The following is a 23769-nucleotide window of genomic DNA, read 5'->3' as shown; positions in this document are numbered from 1 at the left end:
ATTAATATTGGATCCCACAGACAGTGCCAACTATTGAGGTGTGTTTTGTAGCCATTGGTAACGATGGCGCTTCTGTACATGCGAAGGTAAAAGAAAGGGGGCGGCAGGGGGTGGCCACATCACCTCCGATGCCAAAGTCAAAATTTCTCAAGCAAAGGGAGAAAGAGGAAAGAGGTAGTAGAGAGCTAGAGAGAGTGATCGAGTGTGTAACCTAAATTTTCTCCGTCACCAATTCCCCCCTTATTGGGTCTTGTCCCCATAGACTACCATGTTGTAGCATTTAATGAGGTACCCCCTTGTCAACAATTGAATCTCTTGTTGGAATTTCTGCTCGCATACCATATCGGCACATTTAATGAGATAGTCCCTCCTCATGCGTGGTTTGAGCTGGGGCCCCGCCCGCGTCTGCCGTGACCTGATCATTCCTTGCAGGAGGTTAGGTCGAGCTGGACTTACTCAAGTCCCAGGCCCTGGGTTTTTCAGGCAAAGACTAGGCCATTGAAAAGGGAGAAATATCCCTACCAAGGAGTATAGCAACTGTTATTCTCTCTTATCTAATGTCAGTGCTAAAAATCCTGAAAATTATATATGGCAAGATTGACTTTTTATATTGAGAATTTCTAATGGGGATCAATGATGACAAGAAGTATAACTTCACCCCAAAAGCTTAGAAAGTAATAGGTCAACCAAAGAAAAATGAAGGACCGGGTCTTTGGAAAATGTATGACTATATAACCTTTTCTTCTTAGCAAAATAACATGGAATATAAGTTCCCAAGGTAATAGTCTATATGTGACCTAGCAAACACCTTAAACAACACTACATTCTAGATTGCTACTGTTAAAGCTTATGATTCCTTGATATGGAGAAACCTCTTAAAAGCAAAAGACTTGCTTAAAAAGGGCTCTGCTACCAAGTCCTTAGTGGGCAAATTACTAAAATGTGGCAAGATCCCTAGATACCAACAGTAAACGATTTCAACCCAAAGCCAAAAAACAAGGGCATCATAATGGATCAAACTTATATGGTCTTAGATATATTTTTGCAAGAACCAAAGAGATTGAATACAATTTTAATAGCATCACTTTTCAATCAAGAAGGTGCCAATGAAACCCAAAAGAGCCCCCTCTCTCAAGTAGAAGTCAATATGATGTCAGACAAGCTTCGCTGGATAGCAACTACTTTTATGAACTTTTCAACTAGTTCAGCATATTGACTACTAGTTCCCCCACCAAATCAATAAGGTTGTAGACCTTAAATGGAAGAAGCTTTGGCTGATAAAAGTCCAAGATAGGTTAAAATCCCTTCTCTACAAAACAAAGGATATGCTTCCAACCAAAACAAAAATCAACCAAGTCATTGGTGAGATACCATCTGAAGAACATAGAGGAAACCAGAGAACATCTCTTCCCAAGATGCATGCACACTAGAATTCTTTAGTGATAATCTCCTTGGCCTCTTGACACATGGCAACTGTCAAATTACTCAATCTTGGAATGGACCAGCATTGTAATTGAACCTCACAAATAGTTGAAATTACGAGATGAAGAAAACAGTCATTCAAGCACTTTGCCTTGTTAGCTATGGATTGCATATGGTACCTTCTTAATCAAAATGTACACAATCCAAAACAAGGTAATCTTCCTAATCCTATCAAAGTAGAAAGAAGGTACAATACATATAAGGAGCATTAATACAAATGGTCAGAAAAACAACTAGAATTCTCAAAACAACCAGACTAGATCCCCTTGACAGAAGCATACTCAATCTCATATGATGTGGCAGTAGGATCAATGGGGAGCATATGTGCAGCAATTGGCAAAAACCACCAACAAGACATCATCTTTGCAGTGACAAGCCAAATGACTACAAAATATTCAAATTAAAGGGAAGAAGCAGCAGGACTTTTAGCAATTATAGAGGCTTCAATTAGACAGCTCGAGAGAATAATAATAGAAGGTGACTCCTAGGTAGTTACCAGGGGTAGAACTGTGTAGACGCGGTAGCCCCCCAAAAGTTTTAAGAAATAATATTATGTACTGTAGAATTATAATTCTACACTCAAATATCCCTAAAATATTGTGATTGCCCTCCAACACTCAAACACACAATCAAAAGTAGCATGCTAATTTCTAAAAGTCTAAATCTATTATTTCTGTTCACACACTTACACACCATCTCTACTAGCCTATGATAGAAAATGATAGAATGAAATTTAAGTTTCTTTTTCCTTTAACAAACTGAATAACAAAATAACTCTCTCTTATTTGTCTTCCACTTTTTTTTTTCTTCTTACTATTTTTCTGTTCTTCACGACATGGAGACTGCTTTGGAGTTGAAAAATTGTAGAATCGTTTGCTTGCTGGCAATCATGGTGGAGTAAAATGAAGTCTGGTGGAGCTCAAGTGAGAGGTTTAGATGGACGACTTTAATAATTTAGTTTGTCTCTAGATAGCTACCTTATATGGTTAAAGTTAAATGTCGGTAATGGTCGGTTCCGTCGAACACTGTCCACCCCTACATACGATATACTTTGCCAATCGCCCCCACATACACCAAATCCTAATTTTGTCCCCTATTAGTCACCATAGCCATAAAAAATCCAAGAGAATGTGAAGATTCGCGGATTGATCCAATTATCCAAACCATCTTGTCCATCCTTGGATCTTTCATAAGGTGGAAAATCCAAGATATTTATCGAATCCAAAACCAATAAGCGCATTCCCTCGCACAATGAGCCACTACCAACTCCGAACTTGGTAGTATAGCCCTTAACCTACTTCCTTTGGCAAGTTTTCATAATGGTAAAAATCCTCCTTAGTATTTTAATATATAGTAACTATGGTACTTTGTTTTTATTATTATTAATGCATGACGTGATTATTAAAAAGAAAAACTATTTGCTTTAGGATAAGACTGTCTCATGTTTATATCGGAGGTGTCTATATTTGCAATTTTAGAAACATCATGATTAGGGAATTTTTAGTTTTACCTCCTTAAGTTAAGTTAGGTCTCTTAGCTGTTTATCGTTCGTAATTTATCAAGATTTATTTTCAATAATGATGATCTCTTTAACAATATGTACAATATATACTCAAATGCATGCAACATGATTCCATGTAATTATAATAGTTATACAAATATAGACATAACAAAACTTTTAGGGGCCGGCTCAAGTTATAATAGTCTTGATCTTGGCGGTACATTTTCTCTAGATTTAAAGTTCAAATCCTTAAATGCAATCAACATCTAGAGTCCATCGGATTAGAAGAACTTCCTTTTAAATCATCTGATGTGCACTTAGGGAAAACTATTTGTCGATGGCCCGTGCTGCTCCAAGATTAGTCAAGACTTTGTTCTAGACACCCTATGTGGATAAAAAGAAAATATAGACCTAACAATAAGGAGCTAAGGAGGCAAATATGTCATCGATGAAAAATTAAAATGACAAAATAATTATATGAAAAAAGTCTATAATATAAAAAAGGAAACTTTATTATTTATAAGTCGGTTTAGTTACATCATTTATTGTAGAATCCATAACAATTATAAAAACATTTGAAATTCTATTATTTATGAATCGGTGTAATTGCATCATTTATTGTAGAATTCATAATAGCTACAAAAACATTCAAAATTCTTTGTTTATAAGCCGTTGTAATTACATCATTTATTATTGAATCCATAACACTAATAAAAATATTCAAAATTTTGTTATTTATAAGTCAAAGGCGTATATCTCAGATAATAAATATGATAAATAGATAGTATTAATAGAAATGACAATAAGCGATAGGTCATATGCATAATAACAGTTAGAGCAGACGGTATAACCGATTATATACATGAAAAAATATATAATATAGGAAAGAGATATGAAATAAATCATTTATTATTGAATCCATAACACTAATAAAAATATTCAAAATTCTATTATTTATAAGTCGGTGTAATTACCTTATTTATTGTAAAATTTATAGAATTCATAAAAATTATATAATTATATAAAGCAAAAATATTTTGTTTATACTAAGGCTTTGTTTGGTTTTTTAAATCCTCTCAACTCATCTCAACTTATCATTATAATTTTTTCAAATTTTAACATAAAATGTAATAAATAATTTAATTTTTTCAAATTCTAAAATAATAATAATATTAAAAAATAATATTTTATCATCTCAACTCAACTCACTTCAACATCCAAACACAACCTAACTGATGTCATAACGTCAATAATATATTTGCTTGGATAATATTTTTGTAAATAAAAATAAATTTTTAAGATTTAAAAAAAAAAAAAAAAAAAACTGCATGTAACAACTATAAATTCACAAGAAAGCAAACTGCAAGAAAGCAAAGCAAGGGGGGGGGAAAAAAAAAAGAAGTGAAAACCCCCAACTCTCTTTACCCAAGATGTGATGGTAATTCCCTAGGTCACAGGTCGCAGCATCGGTCTTCACTGTTCGCCTTTTCTCTGCCATCGGAAGCGACCTTTTCCGATTGCGCCACTCCCAGGTAACGTTCAACTTCTAACTTCAACTTCGTCCCTCAAATTTCATTTTCCCTTTCACTCTCTCTCTTCATTTCCCATTGCTCCCATAACATCTAACGCTTGTATTTTTTCTGTAGTTAGGGTTTTCCCATCTCTTTGTTGTTTTTTGTTTTGTTTTGTTTTGTCGTTTCTTTTTTGCTTGTATTGTTCTTTGGTTTTTACTCTATATTCCCTGTCTGTTTGTATATATGCGTGAGTGTGTATGCATTGTATGCTTGCGCTGCTAAGTAGTTTTCTGCATGCCATTGAACAGTATTGGGTGATGTTTTGGATGTTAACAATGAGGGAACGATTCTCCGTGTGAACTCTTAATCCAACATGGCAAGAGAAACATTTCAAATGAGTCGTTTAGCGAATGGCGAGGCTGAGAACAGTCTTCATAAACAAAGTGACCAAACCCCACATCAAGCCCTTAATGGAAGATGTACCAAGTTGGGCTCTGATGGATCCACTGCTGGGCCTTGTTGTGACGAAAATGGTGGGGAAGTTAGCCATGTTATTTGTGTAAGTGGAACACTTGACCACTTGAGGCCGTATGTGCTTAAAATTCCAGAAGATTTTAGTTGCCACATGCAATTTACAATGTGATTTCTGTGCAGAAGAAAAAGGCTAGGCAGCAGCAGAAAGAAATGACTTTTCAAGATATGTATAACAATCAAGGCCTCTTTGATGAAAACGATGATGAAGATAGTGACTGGGAGCCGGCACAAGAGCATGTAGAAGTTGTCAAGTGGTTTTGCAACAATTGTACAATGGTCAACCTTGATGATGTTATTCATTGTGATGTATGTTTATTCTTCAGTTCTTTTTTTTTAGCTATTGTTATTAGATTTTTTTATACTTTTTCCTCTGGATGAAGGGGATGTTTGGATGTTAGAATTTCCTGAAGATATCTGAAACTTTTGAAAAAAACTCTAAAAATGAGTTTGTTGGGACCCATTGCAAATATGTTTGGATTAAGAAAGCTTTTGAGATATGTTTATATTGAGTTTTGAAAAAGTGGTGGGGCTTGTTGAAAATATGTTTGAGAAGAAAATTTTTGTGAGAGGCTTTTCTTGAGTTTGTGAAAGTTGTTTTAGTTTTGTTTTCTATTTTTTATTTTTGATCGATAAACAAAAATTTTATTGATCATGAAATAGACAACAGCCCGAGTATACGAGACATATACAAGAGCGGTTTTCTTTTCTTTTTGATTGGTAAACAAAATTCTATTGTTGATAAGGATAGGCAATCACCCGAGTACATGGGACATATACAAGAGCATCTCCCATGCTTGATGATTTAGTGATACAAGAAATTCATGTAAGTTCATACCACTAAAATCTATTTCAAAAGTCCAATGTTTTGATGTTTGGGATTGTTTTGGTGTAAAGATGTTTGGAGAGTAACAAAATTTTGAGAAAGCTCTCAAAAACTCTTTGTTCCCATACATTATCTACAAGTGTCAAATTTGTATACTTAGTAAAAATGACGTACTTTCCTTCATTATTGCGTCTTTTATCTCTTTTCCTGGTTATTATGAAACTCATATATATGTTTCCAGGTGAGTGTTGTTTTCTCCTTACTCGGAAAAACTCTAGATATATTGTTTCTTCCTCATTTGATAGTGTAGCTCTTCATATATTCCAAGGTGATGTGCTTGTCTATGAATGAGTTTGCTGCTATTTTGTTCCATGCAGATCTGTGGGGAGCATAAAGAATCTGGAATCCTAAAACATGGGTTTTTTGCATCTCCCTTTTCACAAGATGTAGGTCCAGCAGAAATCGAACTAGAAATAAAAGAAAGAAACAAAGGTGGGAATGCTTACTTGGCTATTACATTTGTCTCATATCATTTTCAATGTTTTTTAAAATTTTTGGTCAAGAATCTTATAAATGATGCTTCTTATTTTCTTGCAGCTTATTTTTTTATTTATTGAAGCCATCGGTTTCTTATAAGTGCTATGATTATGAACCTAAACTTTGGGTGTTGATTCAATGTCAAAGTTGGGGTGTTCTCTTTTCACTTTATAGCTCCTAATTTTGTAACTAGGTGTATGCTGTTTGTATACCTCGTGTACTCAGGCTATGCCTATTTACTTATTTCAATAAATTGTTATTTTACTTATAAAAAAAAGTTAGGGTGTTCTTTTTTTTTTTTCTTGCAAGTATCGTATACAGAAAGTATATGATAGGAAACAGCCAACTATAGGGATGAAGAAAAAGAACACAATTCCATAAAGTAATTCTTGTATATGTCCTGTTCACATGGGCTATGCCTATTGCTTTCGTGAATAAAGTTCTTGCTTACCTATAAAAAAAATTAAAAAAAGAATTTAGTTTCTTCTCTCCGTTATTCTTGTAGCTGAAATTGAGGACATTATTGTCTTGCAAAACTGTTTGTTTTGGCCATAATCATTTTCTCCTTGTCTATGTAGACTTGGGCTCCCAAATTTCAACCTCAAATAGTTCTACAGCAATAGGTTTTGATGAGAGAATGTTGCTACACTCAGAAGTATGGTGCTACTTTTCTACATATCTCCTTCAACCTCTCTATGTTGCTTAGGTTTTCTCTTGTACAAAGCTTTTTTTTTCTCTGTGCATATGGTTTTGATTTCACAATCATTTGTGCTGTATTGTGCTTCTAATAAGTCTTTTACTTATTAAGTTATCTCAAAAATGATTTTCTCTATCCTTTTGTGTTTGTTCGCATCTTAGCATTTTTTTTAGAGAGTAAGGGTGTGTTTGGATGTTGAAGTGAGTTGACTTGAGTTGAGTTGAGATGATAAAATATTGTTAGAATATTATTTTTTAATATTATTATTATTTTGGGATTTGAAAATTTTGAATTGTTTATTATATTTTGTATTGGGATTTGAAAAAGTTGTAATGATGAGTTGAGATGAGTTGAAATGAATTTGGGATCCAAACTCACCCTAAATATCATGTCCCTTCAATTTTAGTAATTTTTTTATTTATTATCATTTATAACGTGGTTTAAGTTTTGTTTTGTCTAATCTATAGTCTGGACTAAGAGAAATAGAGCCTAAGTGATTTTTTCTATCAATTATAAAATAGAAATAATTAGGGTTACATTTGACTTTGAGGATTTAAAATCAAGGGACTCAAACCATAATTGCTAATTTGTGATATTAATTTTTGAAAATATATGATGCACTTGAGATCTTTGAGGGTTTTTCTCTAACAAAATCACCGGTGTTATAAATTTGAAATTACATCTTGCACCTAATCATTTCACATCCGCATACTAATAATGCTTAAACAACCTCCTAAATGAAGCTTTTCTAGAAGTGTATAGTATTGCTTGTGCCAAGGATGCTTTTGTAACTTATCATTAGGAGATTTCTAGTAATCTCGTGTAGTGGAACGTAGGTTTTATTAGTCCATGATTGGGAGGTGGGTGTCTTCATCACTTTTTTAATATGTTATATTCCATTGGTTTGAGAAGTGGGGGTGAAGACGTTTGGGCCTCTGCCAGAAAAGGGATATTCAATTTTAGTTCATTCTTTAATGCCCTTATTCCCCACGATTACAGTCCATTTCCTTGGAAAAAGTAATAGAAGTTTTGAAGATTGTGGATGGTCCTTTTGAGGAGCTCTTCAAGATTTATTTTCAATACTTCTTTTTCTTCTGGACAAACCATACAAAATTCAATGGGTTCAATTTACAGGATTTTCTTATATCTTTTTTTACTTTTTGGATTGGTGTCTTTCTTGTATGCGTCCTTTGTACTTAGATTGGGGCTTTGCGCTATGAAATGAAATTCTTATTAATTATAAAAAAAAGGTTAAATCCATATATAGAAAAACATGTGCTTTTCATAATTTGTTCAATCCATTTAAGTTGAAAAAAGAGATCCAAATCCTTCTCCTTGGATACTTCATTCCAATGAACCATATGAGCTTTTCTTATAAATTTGAGGAAGTATAAGGTATGTAATCAGAATAACGGAATGCAATGGATTGTAACGCCCCAATAGAAGGCTCAAACCACGTGACCTTTATTCCAAAGGGACTAATCAATGATACAATTGGAGTCTCATTGGAATATTATAAAGAGCAAAAACTTCTTTTTTCCAAGCAATGTGAGATTTCATATACCACCTACCCTTATTACTTATCAGAATGGGGTATCACAATCTCCCACCTTATATTCCCGACGTTCTCGTCAGGCTAGTTCGTCGTAGGTGGCACAGCTCAAGTCCCACATTTCTGGTTGGGATGGGCTCTGATACCATTTGTAATGCCCTAATGGAAGGCTCAAGCCACATAATCTATACTTTAAAAAGATTAGTCAATGATACAATTGGAACCATATTGGAATATTATAAAAAGCAAGAACTTCTCATTCTCAAACAATGTAGGATTCCACACCACCTACCCTTATCACTTATCAAAATGGGGTATCAGATGGATGAATGTAATTACTAAGGGTACGCTTGGTAAATGAGATGAGATGAGAAATTTTCAAAACTTCTCACAATTTTTCTTTCCAAACATCATTCAAATACAAAACACTTTTCAATTTCAAATATTCAACTGTTTCATCTAATCATTACTTAATTATTATAACTCTTACAAACTTCAAAACAAAACACAAAAATCAATACAACTTTTCAAATTTCAAAATAAAAATTATATTAAAAAATTATATTCAAACTAGTTTTTAAATTTATAATATTTTTATTCAATTTTTTCTCATTTTTCAAAACTCTATAAAACATCTTAACTCAAACAATTTCACTACTATTCATAGACCATTTAACTATTATTCACATAATTATGAGATACTGCAAGTGTCTAAATGAGCTCTAAATTTTTTTTATTGGCATTGGGTCTCCAATAACAAAGTTCCGACTAATCTCGAGGGTGCATAAGCCCTTGACATGGAGTTTCTCGCCAGTGTACCTTGAGTAATTTAAAGGGAATATTCTCCCCGTCTGATGACCCCTAGAAATTGTTTGCACCTAAGAGGATTTGAATCTTAGACCTGGAGAGAGTATACCACCAAGACCAAGACCTTTACCAGTTGAGCCTACCCCTCCAAGCCATTTATTTATTAGTTTTGATTGGTTAATTCTAAGAACAAAGCAATCATAAGTAAAATTGAACTGTATGTGGAACTGTAGGCTTGGCATTGGTGGTATGCTCACCTGTGAAGGATTTGAGGACCAATTCACAACACTACTCACTGCAACAGATGTGGGTCATATATTTGGCACAAAATCAAGATCTAAGAAGAGCAGAGAGTTAAAGCGTCTTATTTGGGCAATCAATTGTGATGATAAGGGGGTAGTTCAAGTCGAGGGAGGACCAGAGGGAAGACAGAACCAATTGTATATTGTTAGTAGGACCAATGTGTTGGGGAATTTACAGTGGCTTGGTATATGGGCAAAATTTGGTTTGGTGGGATAGGCATTGTTGCACTGGTGGTGGTTTGGGGCAGGCACATTTTTGGGCTTGGGCTAGGGCTTTGTTAGGTTCATTTTCCTAGATGGGTTTGTTGTTGGGCTAGGGCTTTGTTGGGCTTATTGTTCCTTGTATCTTTTTTGCACCCCAACCAATGTACTTGGCTATGCCTATTGGTATTAATAAATTCGTACTTATTAAAAAAAAAAGAAGTTTTATGACTATGGCAAAGTAGGAAACTTTTGTATTTGGAAGGAAAATTTTCTTCTGAGATGGTTTTATTGATATGTAACTCTTGTATACAGTTACAACTTCTGCTACTACGATATAATTTTAAGACTTGTACTTCCTTGTATCTCTAGACAATCATGCATAGGTGTTGCCCTTGTATATGTCATGTGTACTTGGACTATGCCTATTTTTCTCATTTAAAGTTCTTCTTTACTGATAAAAAAAAAAAAGACTTGTCTGTTTTTCTTTTACGTAAACGTGTGCCAAGCAATAGAGAGGCTATATGTATCTATGTGCTAACGTACTTATGAAATTGGCTCCTCTGCCCCTATTGAAATTTAAATTGGCTTTCTACCAACTTGTCATTATTTAAATTGGCTTTTTACTTATGACTTGCACGCTTTTTGTCAAAGATGAAACTGCACCCTGAATTGAAGCCAGTGGAAAAGGCAATTTTTGACTAAGAATTGTTGATTTGTGTATGAAATAGATGCAACATTGCAAGCTGTATCATGTTTTGCATATTTGATTATTTCTGCCGAATTCTATTTCTTGAGCAATTATGGCTTTTGTTGGGTTGGATGCATACATTAGTGTAAGTATAAAACAAGCTACTGTGTAATTGATAAAATATGGGGTGTAAAGAGTAGGGCACTATAGATTTGGGCATGGACATTTGAATCCAGATAAGTCATGTATCTCTATGTCTGCAGTGGATTCAGTTATGTTCCATCTTGAGTTAGTCATAACACTGGCTTGGAAGGAAAAGGTCTCAGTTTCAAATGAGTTCCTTGTCTCCACAATCATTTAGCTTTGGGTTTAGGGCACCTTTGGATTAATAAACTTCTTCAGCTTCCTTCTACAGCTTCCTTACTTCATGATTCTCTGCTGTGAGTTCAGCTCGCATATCATTGTAAAATTTTATTGTTGAACATTTCTTATTGCTGTTTATATAATGCTTTACAATTTTTTTTTTCTATTTTTGGGTGTTTGCTATGCTAGAGTAGGTTGAAATGAAGACACATCCACATCCAGAAAGACCAGATCGTCTCCAAGCTATTGCTGCTAGCCTTGCTACAGCCGGTATTTACCTGTGTTGCAAATTATCATGAATTAGGGATTTTAATTTATTTGAACTTTGATTTTATCAAATTTTCATCCTACCGGCAGCCTGCGAGTAAGTTTTCTACCACTGGTTAATCCCTCCATCATCAGTCTGACAAGCAATTGGCAAATGTTAACCTGTGCAGGTATATTTCCTGGAAAATGTTATCCTATTCCTGCTAGAGAAATTACAAAAGAAGAACTTCAGATGGTAAGTAAGCACCCATTACCTTGGAGGTATGTGAGAGTGAAGTTATTAACTACCCAACAGTCAATAGAATCTGTGGATGGCATCAGGGGTGTTCATCTGAAATATCTGTGGAAATTTGTTGGGCTGACAGAAAAGGCATATTCAAAACAATGGAATCTCTGCCTTTTATCTTTGAGCTGTCCATGAAAGACCTCTCTTTTGCTGCCATGATAATAATAATAAGCAGAACCCCTAGGGGTTGGCTCAAGTAGTAAAGACCTTGGTCTTGGTGGTATGCTCCCTTTAGGTCTAAGGTTCAAATCCTCTTGGATGCAAACAATTCCTAGGGGCAATTGGACTGAGGGATTTTTCCCTCAAATTACCCGAGGTGCGGGAAACTCCTTGCTGAGGGCCTGTGCACTCCCGAGATTAGTATGGACGTTGTTCTCGGACACCCGGTGACAATAAAAATAATAAATAATAATAATAATAATAATAAGCAGACTGACTGGCCAATTTATTTTCTGTTTTCTGTTTTTTCCAAAACTAAACGCAGAAGATTTTTTTTTTGTCTATGAAACAATTTGTAATAACTCTTAATCACTGGTTTTACATTTTGGAATTAAAGGTCCATTCCTTGGAGCATATTGAAACTGTTGAACTTACAGGACAGATTCTATACAGGTATGTTAATCCACTGGATTTCAATTCTCTCTCATGCTCTTTTGCTTCTAGTTGTTGTGCGTTAGTTTGCCTGTTTGGACATACAGCCACCCGTTTGCAATATTGGTACTTGGCAAATTTTTCCTGATTCAACTTGTTCTTTACTGGCCCAACAGAGAAAAGTGAAAAGAAACATGATAGAATCCTAACTAGTTAAGTATTATTTAAGGAGAGATGTATTTTTTTTTATAAGTAAAATCGATTTTATAAATAATAACAGGCATAGCCCAAGTACATAAGAGGGTATACAAGAGGTACCACCTATTTAGGAAGTAGGAATGGAAACAAGAAAATCATGAAGATCAAGGCCATCGAAATCTACAGCTTTGGCTCTTAGAAATAAAGTTCTAGTAATCTAAGCTCCTCTAATGAATGCTCTTAAGGAGATATATTTTGAGTCATTGTGGAAGTCGTTTGTGCTTAAGCAAGCTTTTGTAAACACTGACACTGACAGATTGTGACATGAGATTAGGTTTTTTGTTGATTAATTTTATATGATTGCAGTTATTTCACTCCTGACACATATGCCAATCAGCATTCAGCACACGCTGCTAGGCTTGCAGCAGGTTTGTGCGCTGATCTAGCTAAAGAAGTTTTTTCTGGGCGTGCCAAAAATGGTTTTGCTCTGGTATGAGAAATCTAGTACTTAAATACTGTCCGTTTCAAGCTTATTGAAGTAACAGAGAACTCTTGCAAACTCTATGCTTTCTTTGATCTTGTTATTTTTTTGAGTCAGGTTCGACCTCCTGGTCATCATGCTGGTGTAAGACAGGCCATGGGGTTTTGCCTCCACAATAATGCGGCAGTTGCTGCATTAGCAGCTCAGGTTGCTGGGGCTAAGAAAATTCTTATTGTTGATTGGGTAATGTGTACTCTTTACTACATTTGATGCTTTGTTTTGTATGTTTCTTCATAATAATACTTAGCATATAGCTGTTCTTTTTTTCCAACTTTCTGACTAAGTGTTGAATCCATTAAATGCTATGCTGTTAAACTTCATGCTGGTTTCTATTTTCCGTTCCTGTAGGATGTTCACCATGGGAATGGCACACAGGAGATATTTGAACAGAACAAATCGGTGAGCTTTGTGATAATTGAATTTCATTTCACTATGCACACCAACCCTTTAATGCACTAGTCATTTTGAATGATTAAGTCTTTGAGGAGGTGGTAAGTTCTCAGCGATGTCGCTTATGTAGTTGGAATGAGTAAGCCAATTTTGTTTTGTGTTACAGCTTTTCGGGAGCTTTTTACATTGGCAAAAGTTCCCATTGATATTGTAAAAGAGTTTTAATGCATTTTTAATATAAAACGTCCCAATTATGCTATAATGGTATAAAAAAACATATTATAGGGTTTGTAAGGATGCACTTGACTAATTGCCCCCTTCCATTTCAATTAAAATTCTTTTGTTGAATTTTTTTTGTTGGATTAATTCAAACTTGCTTGTCCTAGCAAGTTATTTTTTGCTTTTTAGTGCTGATGAGTTGGACCGAATTTATAGGTCTTGTATATATCATTGCATAGACATGAGGGAGGAAAGTTCTATCCTGGTACTGGAGCTGCACATGAGGTAATTCATTGCTCTACATTTTTAATGGACTAACTCTCCCAGCAAACTCAGCTAGGTGATGATTATCACAATTTTCTGGTGACATGATGTTGTTCGTGGAAGAGGAAAAAACTGAGATACATGACTTGTTATCTCTGCTTGCTCCTTGATTTTCCCAACTCCTTCACATCCATAGTATTATAAGTACAATAATTGTTTTTACTTGAATATCTAGTTTAATGTACTTTTGATGAATGCCTTGGTTATTTGACGTGGCAGCAAGAAGCTGCCATCCTAAGTATTAGATAGATTAGATACATTATGGGAATATGATATAAGATAGATTATGAATATGTTGGGAACTGTGAATTTATATGCTATTTTTGTAAATTATTTAGTCTTGTATTCTCAAGTAAATTAGAAGAATCATGTAATGTGTAGCACATCTACTATACTGATAAAAAAAAAATGTGTAGCACATCTACTACAGTTTTTCATGTCAGATAAGAAATTTCAACTTCCAACATTTGTAGATGGATGCCCATAATGGTGTTGTCATAATGATGAAATAATTGAAATATCTAGACCTCCCATTTGGAGTCTCTTTTAAGGCCAAGTCTATATGTCTACATACTTGATATCCTTGTTTCCACTTCACACCAATCATATAGAGAAGTTACTACGGGATTTCTTATGGAGCAAGCTAGGTGGATTGTTCAAATTTCACCTAGTAAATGGGGCTAAGATGTTCTCTCCAATGTCTGAGGAGGGCTTGGGATTTTGAAAATTTGTTTAACCATGCCCTCCTAGGGAGATGGCTTTGGCGCTACCAACATGAGAGTGAGGGCTTGTCGAAAGTCATGGTGAATTTGAAATTTAGTTGTACTTGGGATTGGTGCTGATGAGGTACATGGGCCATATGGGATAGGGTTTGGGAAAACTATTAGGAAAGAATGGTGGGATTTTTCTAGTGGCATAACTCGAGGAGGGCTCAAGGATTTATTTGGCATGACTTACGGTGTGATGACAGGGCTCTCAAGCAAGTTTTCCCAGAGACGTATAGAATTGTGTGTACAAGAGGCTTCAATAGCTGATTTATTGAAGCTCTCCAATGGATCCACACAATGAAATGTGAGCTTTATCAAAGTAGCGCATGGCTATGAAATTAACACCTTCATAGAGTTCTTCAACCTCTTGTACTCTACCAGATTATGCCTGGGTGATGCAGATCAGATTCTTTTGGTCCCCTTCCAAGAAATGGAAGTTCGTTGTTCAATCTTTGTAAGGTCCTTATACACCACGAAAGTAATTCCTTTCCTTGTAGAAGTATTTGGTGTGCTAAGGTGCCTTGGAGGGCAGCTTCTTTTGCATGGATATCATCTTTAGGGAAGATTCTTGGTGTTGTATGCACAGGAAGAATGGAGAATTAGCAGAGCACCTCTTACTTTATTGCAGGATTGCCAGCACCTTATGCAATGACTTCCCTGGCTGAGTTGAGTTGGCTTGGGTTATGCCCAAACAGATAGTAGACCTATTTGCCAATTTGGAGAGCTTTATATGACCACCCACAAATTGAGATTGTATGGAAGATGGTCCATATATGTCTAATGTGGTGTATCTGAAGGGAAATGAATGAAAGAAACTTAAAGGACCACGAGTGCACAATGGAAGAGGTTAAAACATTTTTCTTCAAGACTCTGCTCTTTTGGACAGCCTCTATAGATTTTAATGGGCAGTCCTCCTGATTTTCTCATCTCTTTTCCTAGTTAGGTGTTCCTCTTGTATACTTCCTGTTAGACTATGCTTTTTGAGTTTATAAATGAAATCTTTTAATTACTTAATAAAAGGAATGCCTTTTGTGAGCATAAACGAATAAGAATAAAAGTTGTCAAGTTACCGTATGATATAACTAATCATTTGAACGGTCTTCCTGCAAGTTATCGTACGATATAGCTAATTGTGGTATCCCTATACGGTGGTGCGACTGAAACTCAATGCTATTGACCGGGGCCTGCACAAGCGGTGGAGCATGTGGTTTAATTCAATAAAACACACAAAACCTTACCAGCCCTTGACATACGAACAACAATACCTGTCCTGAAGGTTTTCTTTCTCTAAGCTAAGTCTCTTGACTAGAACAAAGACCTTCTTACCTTTAGGGCTTTCCCGACTGCCTTCCTTCTGATTCGAAGTCTCTAAGTGGCACTTCCCCTCTGCCAATAGTACCTGAAGAGATCTAATAAGTATGCCCTAAGGCGAGTTCGAATAGTCAAGGAAGGGACAACCCACCAGGTGTTACAATAATACGTAGATGAGTTTTGGCTGGTACAACCACTCTATTGTCCTTAGTTTTTTTTGAACATGTTATTGTGTGTTCCTTCTCTATCTCTATTACCTAGCATCATGTTTGGCATCAGCGCTTTGGTTCCATGGTTGGTTGTGGTCACCATGTGCTGGAAAGTTGAAGGGGCAACTTGAAATGCGACCTTGGAGATGTCGAGATGGATGATTTTGAAAAGACAAGTGAAAGAACTTGTATAGCATCTTGAGTGATACAAGCCTTTGAAATCTATATGATTCGCATCATGATTTGGAGGATTAGACATCAAATTGATCATTAGGAGGTCTCTAAGTTCCATCACATTCACAGCCTGATGTGAGTGGAGAGGCTTCTTTTTGTCATCATGCGCCCTGGAATAATAATTTACAAATAGTGCTCCATGATCCTTCACAGAGCCATCATGATGGAATATCTCCTCTCGAATCAGCGGGACCTGTACAGAAAACTCCGATGGTGGTCATCGACACTTTCTCCTGACAAGCTTTACATTTCTCTGTTAATATGTTTATGTCTTGTCAATTGTATTTCATTCATTATTTTATTATGCTATTTGGTTGGTATTTGTAAGATAACTAATGCTCATTGATATATATATATATAATTTATTATCAGTAAAGAAGAAACTAATGCTCATTGATAATATCTTGATTTCTTCAGTTTGGTACCATGGGGGCAGAAGGATACTGTGTGAATATTCCATGGAGTCGTGGGGGCGTTGGCGACAATGATTATATTTTTGCCTTTCAGCATGTTGTGCTTCCTATAGGTTGTCATCTCCTATTTTCTTCTTCCTCCTCTCCCAGACCATTAAGATGCAAAATACTGAAATAATTGCTGAATTGCACCTACAGTATTTCTCCTTTTAGATATAAGTGAAATTATCTAGGACTTGTATATTTGTTTATGTTTTTTTAAGTTCTCATTTTTCTCGTGGAAGGTGGAGTTTTCACTTGATACTAGTTGCACTCGCATATTTGCATTTTGTCTTTCAGTATGTGCGATCATGTCATGTCTCATGACAAGTACAATCTTCTGCACTTGGTTATTAGCTGAAACCCATTTAATGGCTTTCCAATGTCAAATTATTGCAGCTTCTGATTTTGCTCCCGATTTTACCATCATATCAGCGGGGTTTGATGCTGCAAGGGGTGATCCCCTAGGATGCTGTGATGTAAGGATTTCTCTTGTTGGCAGAGTGAATCTCTTTCCTTCTCGTCATTTCGCTTGTTCAATTAAATAAGCACTATGGCCAGACCTTTTTGTTTCTCTTTGGTGTTTCTAGTGAATTGTGCAATGTGCTGCATATCTAGAAGCCGTGTAAAGAATTTAAGAAACTTTGAATTTTTTTTTTAATTATTGTAAGATAGAAAATTCACTGCTTAAAGTTTTTTTTTATAGGTAAAAGAGAAGTAAACAAAAATCCACTGCTTAAAGTTCTGGCACAAAACTTAAGCAATGGATTTTTTGTCATTTTTTATTGGATTTAGCATTCCAGAGTTTGTCAGGGTTATGTTGATTCCTTTTGTTTTTTTTTGCGTTCTTACATCGCAGAGTAATTTTGTTTATATAGGTTACTCCTGCAGGCTATGCACAGATGACACACATGTTGAATATCCTTTCTGGTGGAAAGTTGCTTGTCATTCTTGAGGGCGGGTTTGTTGCTACAATTTGATACTTAATTTTACAATTAGTTCCCCTCTGTTTCATCTGGATAACTTGTCTGATGCATTTGTTTGCAGCTATAATCTGCGTTCAATATCATCTTCTGCTACTGCTGTGATTAAGGTGAATATTTTTTCCAACATGTTAATATGCATTATATATTTGTTAGGCCTAACTTTCATTATACAACATCAAACTTTGGTTGAGAGTGATGTTAACAGCTAACTTTGCAGATTGTTGCAAATGTTAAGTCTATTTGTGGGACCTCATCCGAGCCACTGAAAATTATATACACATGAGCCTCACATGTTTACGACCAACCATACCATTCCTGCGTATAAGCACAATAGACATGCTTATCATGTGCAGGATTCATGGGTGAGAAACACTTGTAGTAACAGAGATTTCATAGAGGTTAATTCTGCAATATTCCTCCAAGCTTGGGGAGAATGATTTTGTGAAATTCCTACTTATCTCAAAGAGAGAGAGAGAGAGAGAGAGAGAGAGAGAACGAAGTTCCTAGGGTCAGAGACCAAATAGAAGAAGCTTTTCGATAGGTAGAGACCAAATAGAAACTTACCATAAAGTTAAGAGGGTATAAAGCATAGTTGCACAAATTTTGTAGGACTGTGAGCAGTACAAACTTTTCATGTAATCAATATTGAACTATCTGCTTTGGGTTCAACCTGCTTAATATCCATCATTGACAATAAACTTATTCAGATATTGGTGTGAGGTGTTTAGGAGATTTATAATAGCAAAATTCGAGGCAATTTGTTCTATGGTGCTATACTACTGAAATACCGACTTCATTGTTATAGCAATAATTTTCTTTAATGTGATGTATTTCTGACTTGGCGTTCCTCAAAAAAAGGTATTGCTGGGCGAAAGTCCTGGGTGCAATCCAGAAAATTTTTTACCTTCCAAAGCTGGCGTGCAAACTGTTCTGGAAGTGCTTAAAATTCAAATGAACTTCTGGCCTGCTCTGGGGTCCAAATATTCAGATTTGCAGTCACAATGGGGGATGTACTGCATGAAAACCAAGAGTGAGGATATCTCTATCTCTTCCTCATAATGCATTCGAGTGTCATGGACCATGGTCCAAATTTAGTTCTTCCTCCAGCTAAAGAACATAAACTTGATGGGAAGACAACACTTTACCGTCGAACCTTTTTTTTTTTTTGGAAAAATGATGAACACATCACTTTTCACAATATTTTACACAACAATGTTTTAAAAGGAAGGATATTTTTCTAAACTAACTTGTAAAAGTAACATCATTTTACCAAAATATCCTTATTTTTCGTGTTATGAATTATGTTGTGTGGGTATCATTACTCTTTTAAAGTTCCTAATTAGATCTCTCTTACCTATTCCTGCAGAGAAACAGATTAAAAAGAGGCGACGAGCTGCCGCACCGCTATGGTGGAAATGGGGGCAGAAAAGTTTTTTGTATCATCTACTAAATGGGCATCTCCATGTAAAATCAAAGGGCTGTTGATTGATTTTTGTAGATCATATATGTACGCACCCCTTTCCGTGTAATTTTGTGCACCACTATATACCGGCTAGTTTCTGGATACGATCTCTCTTGCGTGTTTAAAGTTACTGTATGTGCACTTGCGGCTTTAGTTTGGAAACAGATTTCCTTCTTATTCTCTGCCCCTCATTTTTTTTTGGCTAATGCAATGCATATCAAGTGCCAAACCCCAATATAATGCCCAATCACTCTCATTCCCTCCCTCCCTCCCTCCCTCAAGTTGAGCTTGAGCAACCCTCTTTAGGGTTCTGGCTCGGTCCGGGGAGCTTTTTTCACCTTTTTCCTCCGCTTTTTACGCAGACGGACGGAAAATGATGGAATCCAACGTGCTTGTGCCATTATCTATCCTGTCTAACATGGTTAACTCCAAAATCTCTGCCATCATAGTTGGCAGAAAAACTCTTTCCTCTACATTGAGATACAGCATTAAATGGGAAAAATCGAACTGAGTGAGACCATCTATGCTTTTGGCAGAAGCAGGACCACCGGACAAACCCCCCTGTTGCCAATGAGTTTAGTGCAATTTAAATGCTTCTTGTACTTGTGAAAAATTAGATCCCGCACACCTGGGTCTGGAATTAGATGAGGTGATAAAGAAACACTTTGCTTGTCTGTTTTGAGCATTAAAAAAAAAACTATTCTGAATTTCATGTTTTGTATAATTTCTTTCTGAACATAATTTTTTAATGGCGCGAAGTTTGTGATGAAAGTTATTCATATTTATCCTAATATATATATATATAGCATAAAGGCTACTAATAGAGTAGTGATAATCTACAAAGCATATTTCGGCTAAAACTTGATACAACAGTGTCGTGATCTGTCCAGAGTTACCAATGCAATGTGATATTTCCCTGTATAAATCGCTTCCTCTGTATGCAAGCTTGAAAAACTTTGACTACAACAGGGAGGAATGTTATTGGTGCATTGGTGGAGGTCGCATTGGGTAAGCAACTGGGACTACGTAGGGAGGAGGGTGGGAATGGGGATGATGTCCAGGAGGAAGCATGATAGGAGTCCCAACAGCTGACGCCATATGCCCTGGAGCAGCGATTGGATGCCCAACCGGTGTTCCATACATGCCTAAACCAGGCATATGCAGTGGAGCCGGAGCCCTATGCTTCACCGGTGGTCCTATGGCAGCTACACTTGACATATTCATGTTGTTCTGTTGGCCAGTAATGGGTGCTTGATGAGAAGTGACATCTCCATTGTTCAAGCTTGTAATGTCATGGATACTAGATCTCCTCCTGTCTCTATTCATCGAATTCAAGCGAATGAAGTACTTTTGGGCATGGCTAGCCACTTGTGTGGGAGTCCTGGAAATGACAAAGTTTCTTGAAATACTCCTCCAATCCCCCTTGCCAAACTTGTCAAGGCCAAGTAGAAACAACCTATAGAACCAAAAGTAGGTCAGTGTTAAGTATGCATAGAGAATTATGGTTTCTTTTATCATATTTCACATACGATTTTCCAAAGAACACAACTCATTTCCAATTATACAACTTCAATCATTTTTCTTGAGTCAGATATAGGCATAGTATCTATTAGTATAGGTTTAAATCTAACTCAACTCAAGCTCCAACCTCAACAATTGGAAAGATAACACTGCAAATACCACTAAGTTGCAGAGTTTGTTAAATTCAACATGAATCCAAAGTCATTGAACAATACCTATGCTCTTCTTCTGTCCATGGAATCCCTTTTCGTCGTTCTTGTTCCGACCTGGACCCTCCTTTCCCTCCGTGCCCCGCGGAGTCATTTCCCAATCCTGAAAACCTACTTCCATAGCCACAATTTGACCTCTTATTCGAATCAGTAGCCCCAGAAAGGCCATGATTGTCTTTGCTTGAAGATGTTGCTTCCTGTCCTACATAGTTGGGGAGAGGTATATGTCCTTCCTCTATTGCTCGTACATCGTCCACTAGCATTTGGTAGTGTTGCTTCAGTTCATCCATGCTTTTGCTAGGGACCATTGAAGCAATCTTCTCCCAATGCTCATTGGAGTCCTCATCCACCCAATGCGTAGCAATGGCATTTTCAAAAGCTTTATCTTCTTCTTTGCTCCAAACTATTACACTTGACATGGTTTTGGCTTTGCAGCTGTCCAACTTAGAGCAGGAAAAAAGTGTTCTGGAGACTCAGTTCTTTGGTTGTGAAATTGGAGGAAAGCAAAAACCAAAGGAGACGAAGGTGGTGCGTAGGATAGTATGAAGTCGAACGGAATGTGTGTAGGATAAGGAGTGAGGTAGGCATCAAACTATCAATTTAAGAGGACCACTTGAAAGCATGGGTTATTTGTCATGTTCAGTCATATCAATCTCACAAAAAATTAGTATTTTAAATAAATAAACTTTGCATGTTAAAGTCTGTATGTAATTTGTACTTTGCACCTTAAATTATCAAAATTTCATAAGTTCTATTTTCAAATTATTAATAGACTATATTTTTACCTATTTTTCATTTATTTTTTATGGTTAAAATTGATTCAGCTCCCGTTTGGAAACACGACTGTTCTCAGATATTCTCAAATATTTCATTTTTAAACATTACTTTTCAATTTCAGATCTTCAACTTTTTCATATAATCATTATCTAATTATTACAGTTTTTCCAACTTTTTAAACAAAACACACAAAAAAATATAATTTTATAATATTTTTCTTCAATTTATTATTTCTCATTTCTCAAAATCTAATATAATATCTTAATTTAAACTATTTTACTATTATTCATAAATTATTTTATTATTATTCACAGATATTCTGAAATATTCTTAATATCCAAACTTGTCCAAAGAGTTAGTTTTTTATAATTAAATATCTAATGTATCAATTTTGTTAGTTCTAAACTATACAAAGTTGTAAAATTCTTGAGAGTTAAGAATAGAAAGTGAAATTTTCCATTCTTTTTGGTGTAAAAAATGAACTTGTAATTGCCATCGTTTTCACTTGGAGGTGAGACATTTCCAATCATGGAGACGGAGAATCTTTCAAAATACCATCATCACAAGCTGCCCTGCCACGCTCCCTTTACTATGATTTTCCTTCACGCCCTCAAAAATCCAAAAGCCTTTGAAATCCCATCCTAAGCATCCTACTGGTTACCTTCTTTCTCATAGGGAGGAGCTAAAATTAATATCAACCTCAAAATATTCATAATTTTACAAAAAAACTATTCATAACCTTAAAAGAAGATCAAATATTCATAATTTTAACCTTAGAAATTTAGAAAAGTATTACGATCATAAATAGATCGCATAAATTGACATAGTTTCATATGATACATTATATCTATTTTATAATAAAAATAGTTTTACAATCTAACATACTACATCAAGTCACGTCAGTTTGTGAATTTATATTTATATAATTTTTTCGTAACTAAAGAAAAATTTAAAGGGCTAGATTTTCGATATTGTCTATAAACAAAATGTGTGTATATATTTACTAAAATGAGTTTTAAAAAATAAAAGAAAACAAGAAATTATTATGCAAAATAATGTGATTTGAGATGTTAGATTATAAATTTTTTTTATATATAAAATAGATTTGAAGAAATAAGATTTAATAATTTTTAATTTTATCGATCTCCAATTTAATTCCAAAATTTGTGACATAGAAGGGAGCTAGTCTGAAATATTAATAAAAGAGAAATATTTTAACCATAAAGTAATTCTATAAAAATAATCTTACAAACTAATGTGATTTGATATGATTTATTAAATTATAAAATTACTTTTATTAAAAATCAAATTTAACAAATCATATAAAATACGTCAATTTATAAATTCAATTTTACGTAACCCTTTTGTGACCATATTACTCCCTTAAACAAAGGGGGCTGGTTAGTGGATACAACGCGCTCTTGGGGAACATGGGGAATGACAGAACTTTTGCATTGAGCAGACGTGGCCAATTCTCCATTTCAACTTTTGGCTAAAATGCACCCACACATTTTGCCCTCCCTCGTGTATAACAGCCTTCCTTTCGTTTTGAAAGAGAACTAGCCTTCGTCATGATGTAACCATACGACTTTCATAAAAATAAATTCGCTTGTTTTTATATTTTATATCTATTTTATAATAAAAATAATTTTATAATTTGACGTACTATATTAGATCACGTCAATTTATAAATTTATAACCATAACACTCACTTGAAATAGTTTCTATGCAATATACATACATACATATATATATATATATATATATAAAAGGATTTTGATATGCATCAGTTACTATTCATCCTCATATTTCATACCTGACAACTTTTTCTAACTTTTTTTATAAAGTGTGGAGTAGTTAATAACTTAATAGTGAGTAATGAGAAGAATTATTTATATATATATATATATATATATATATATATTATAAAAAAAGTCATACATTCTAATATTAGTGTAAATTGTCCATATTGTTGAGGGTATCTCCTTTCTCCTCATATTATTAAAATATTAAAAAATATA

General features: G+C 35.1%; 2 protein-coding genes across 3 annotated transcripts; one reads left to right on the top strand and one right to left on the bottom strand.

Annotated features, from left to right (window-relative positions):
* The first annotated feature begins 4375 nt into the window (after window positions 1–4375).
* On the top strand, window positions 4376–19427 carry LOC109005612 (histone deacetylase 15). 2 transcript variants are annotated; one of them, XM_035690967.1, is made up of 18 exons: window positions 4376–4515; window positions 4806–5056; window positions 5155–5337; window positions 6232–6346; window positions 6970–7046; window positions 11199–11274; window positions 11442–11506; window positions 12114–12169; window positions 12713–12836; window positions 12945–13070; window positions 13236–13286; window positions 13713–13781; window positions 16759–16867; window positions 17193–17272; window positions 17672–17754; window positions 17841–17886; window positions 18638–18809; window positions 19146–19427. In XM_035690967.1, the coding sequence occupies exons 2-18, from the start codon at window positions 4871–4873 to the stop codon at window positions 19262–19264; spliced, it is 1737 nt and encodes a 578-aa protein (XP_035546860.1). In that variant the 5' UTR covers window positions 4376–4515; window positions 4806–4870; the 3' UTR covers window positions 19265–19427. The 2 variants fall into 2 exon arrangements, with proteins under 2 accessions (XP_035546860.1, XP_018840168.2); XM_018984623.2 differs by having other exon boundaries at window positions 5152–5337.
* Window positions 19428–20067: 640 nt separating this feature from the next.
* LOC109005611 (transcription factor MYBS1-like) lies at window positions 20068–21537 on the bottom strand. The gene is made up of 2 exons (XM_018984622.2): window positions 20978–21537; window positions 20068–20697 (listed from the first exon to the last, which is right to left on the bottom strand). Exons 1-2 carry the CDS (start codon window positions 21388–21390, stop codon window positions 20220–20222), a joined length of 891 nt encoding a protein of 296 aa, XP_018840167.1. The 5' UTR covers window positions 21391–21537; the 3' UTR covers window positions 20068–20219.
* Window positions 21538–23769: the final 2232 nt, after the last annotated feature.

The sequence above is a fragment of the Juglans regia genome, chromosome 6, assembly GCF_001411555.2.
Source record: "Juglans regia cultivar Chandler chromosome 6, Walnut 2.0, whole genome shotgun sequence".
NCBI lineage: Eukaryota > Viridiplantae > Streptophyta > Magnoliopsida > Fagales > Juglandaceae > Juglans > Juglans regia.
This window is presented reverse-complemented; position numbering and strand designations above follow the sequence as displayed.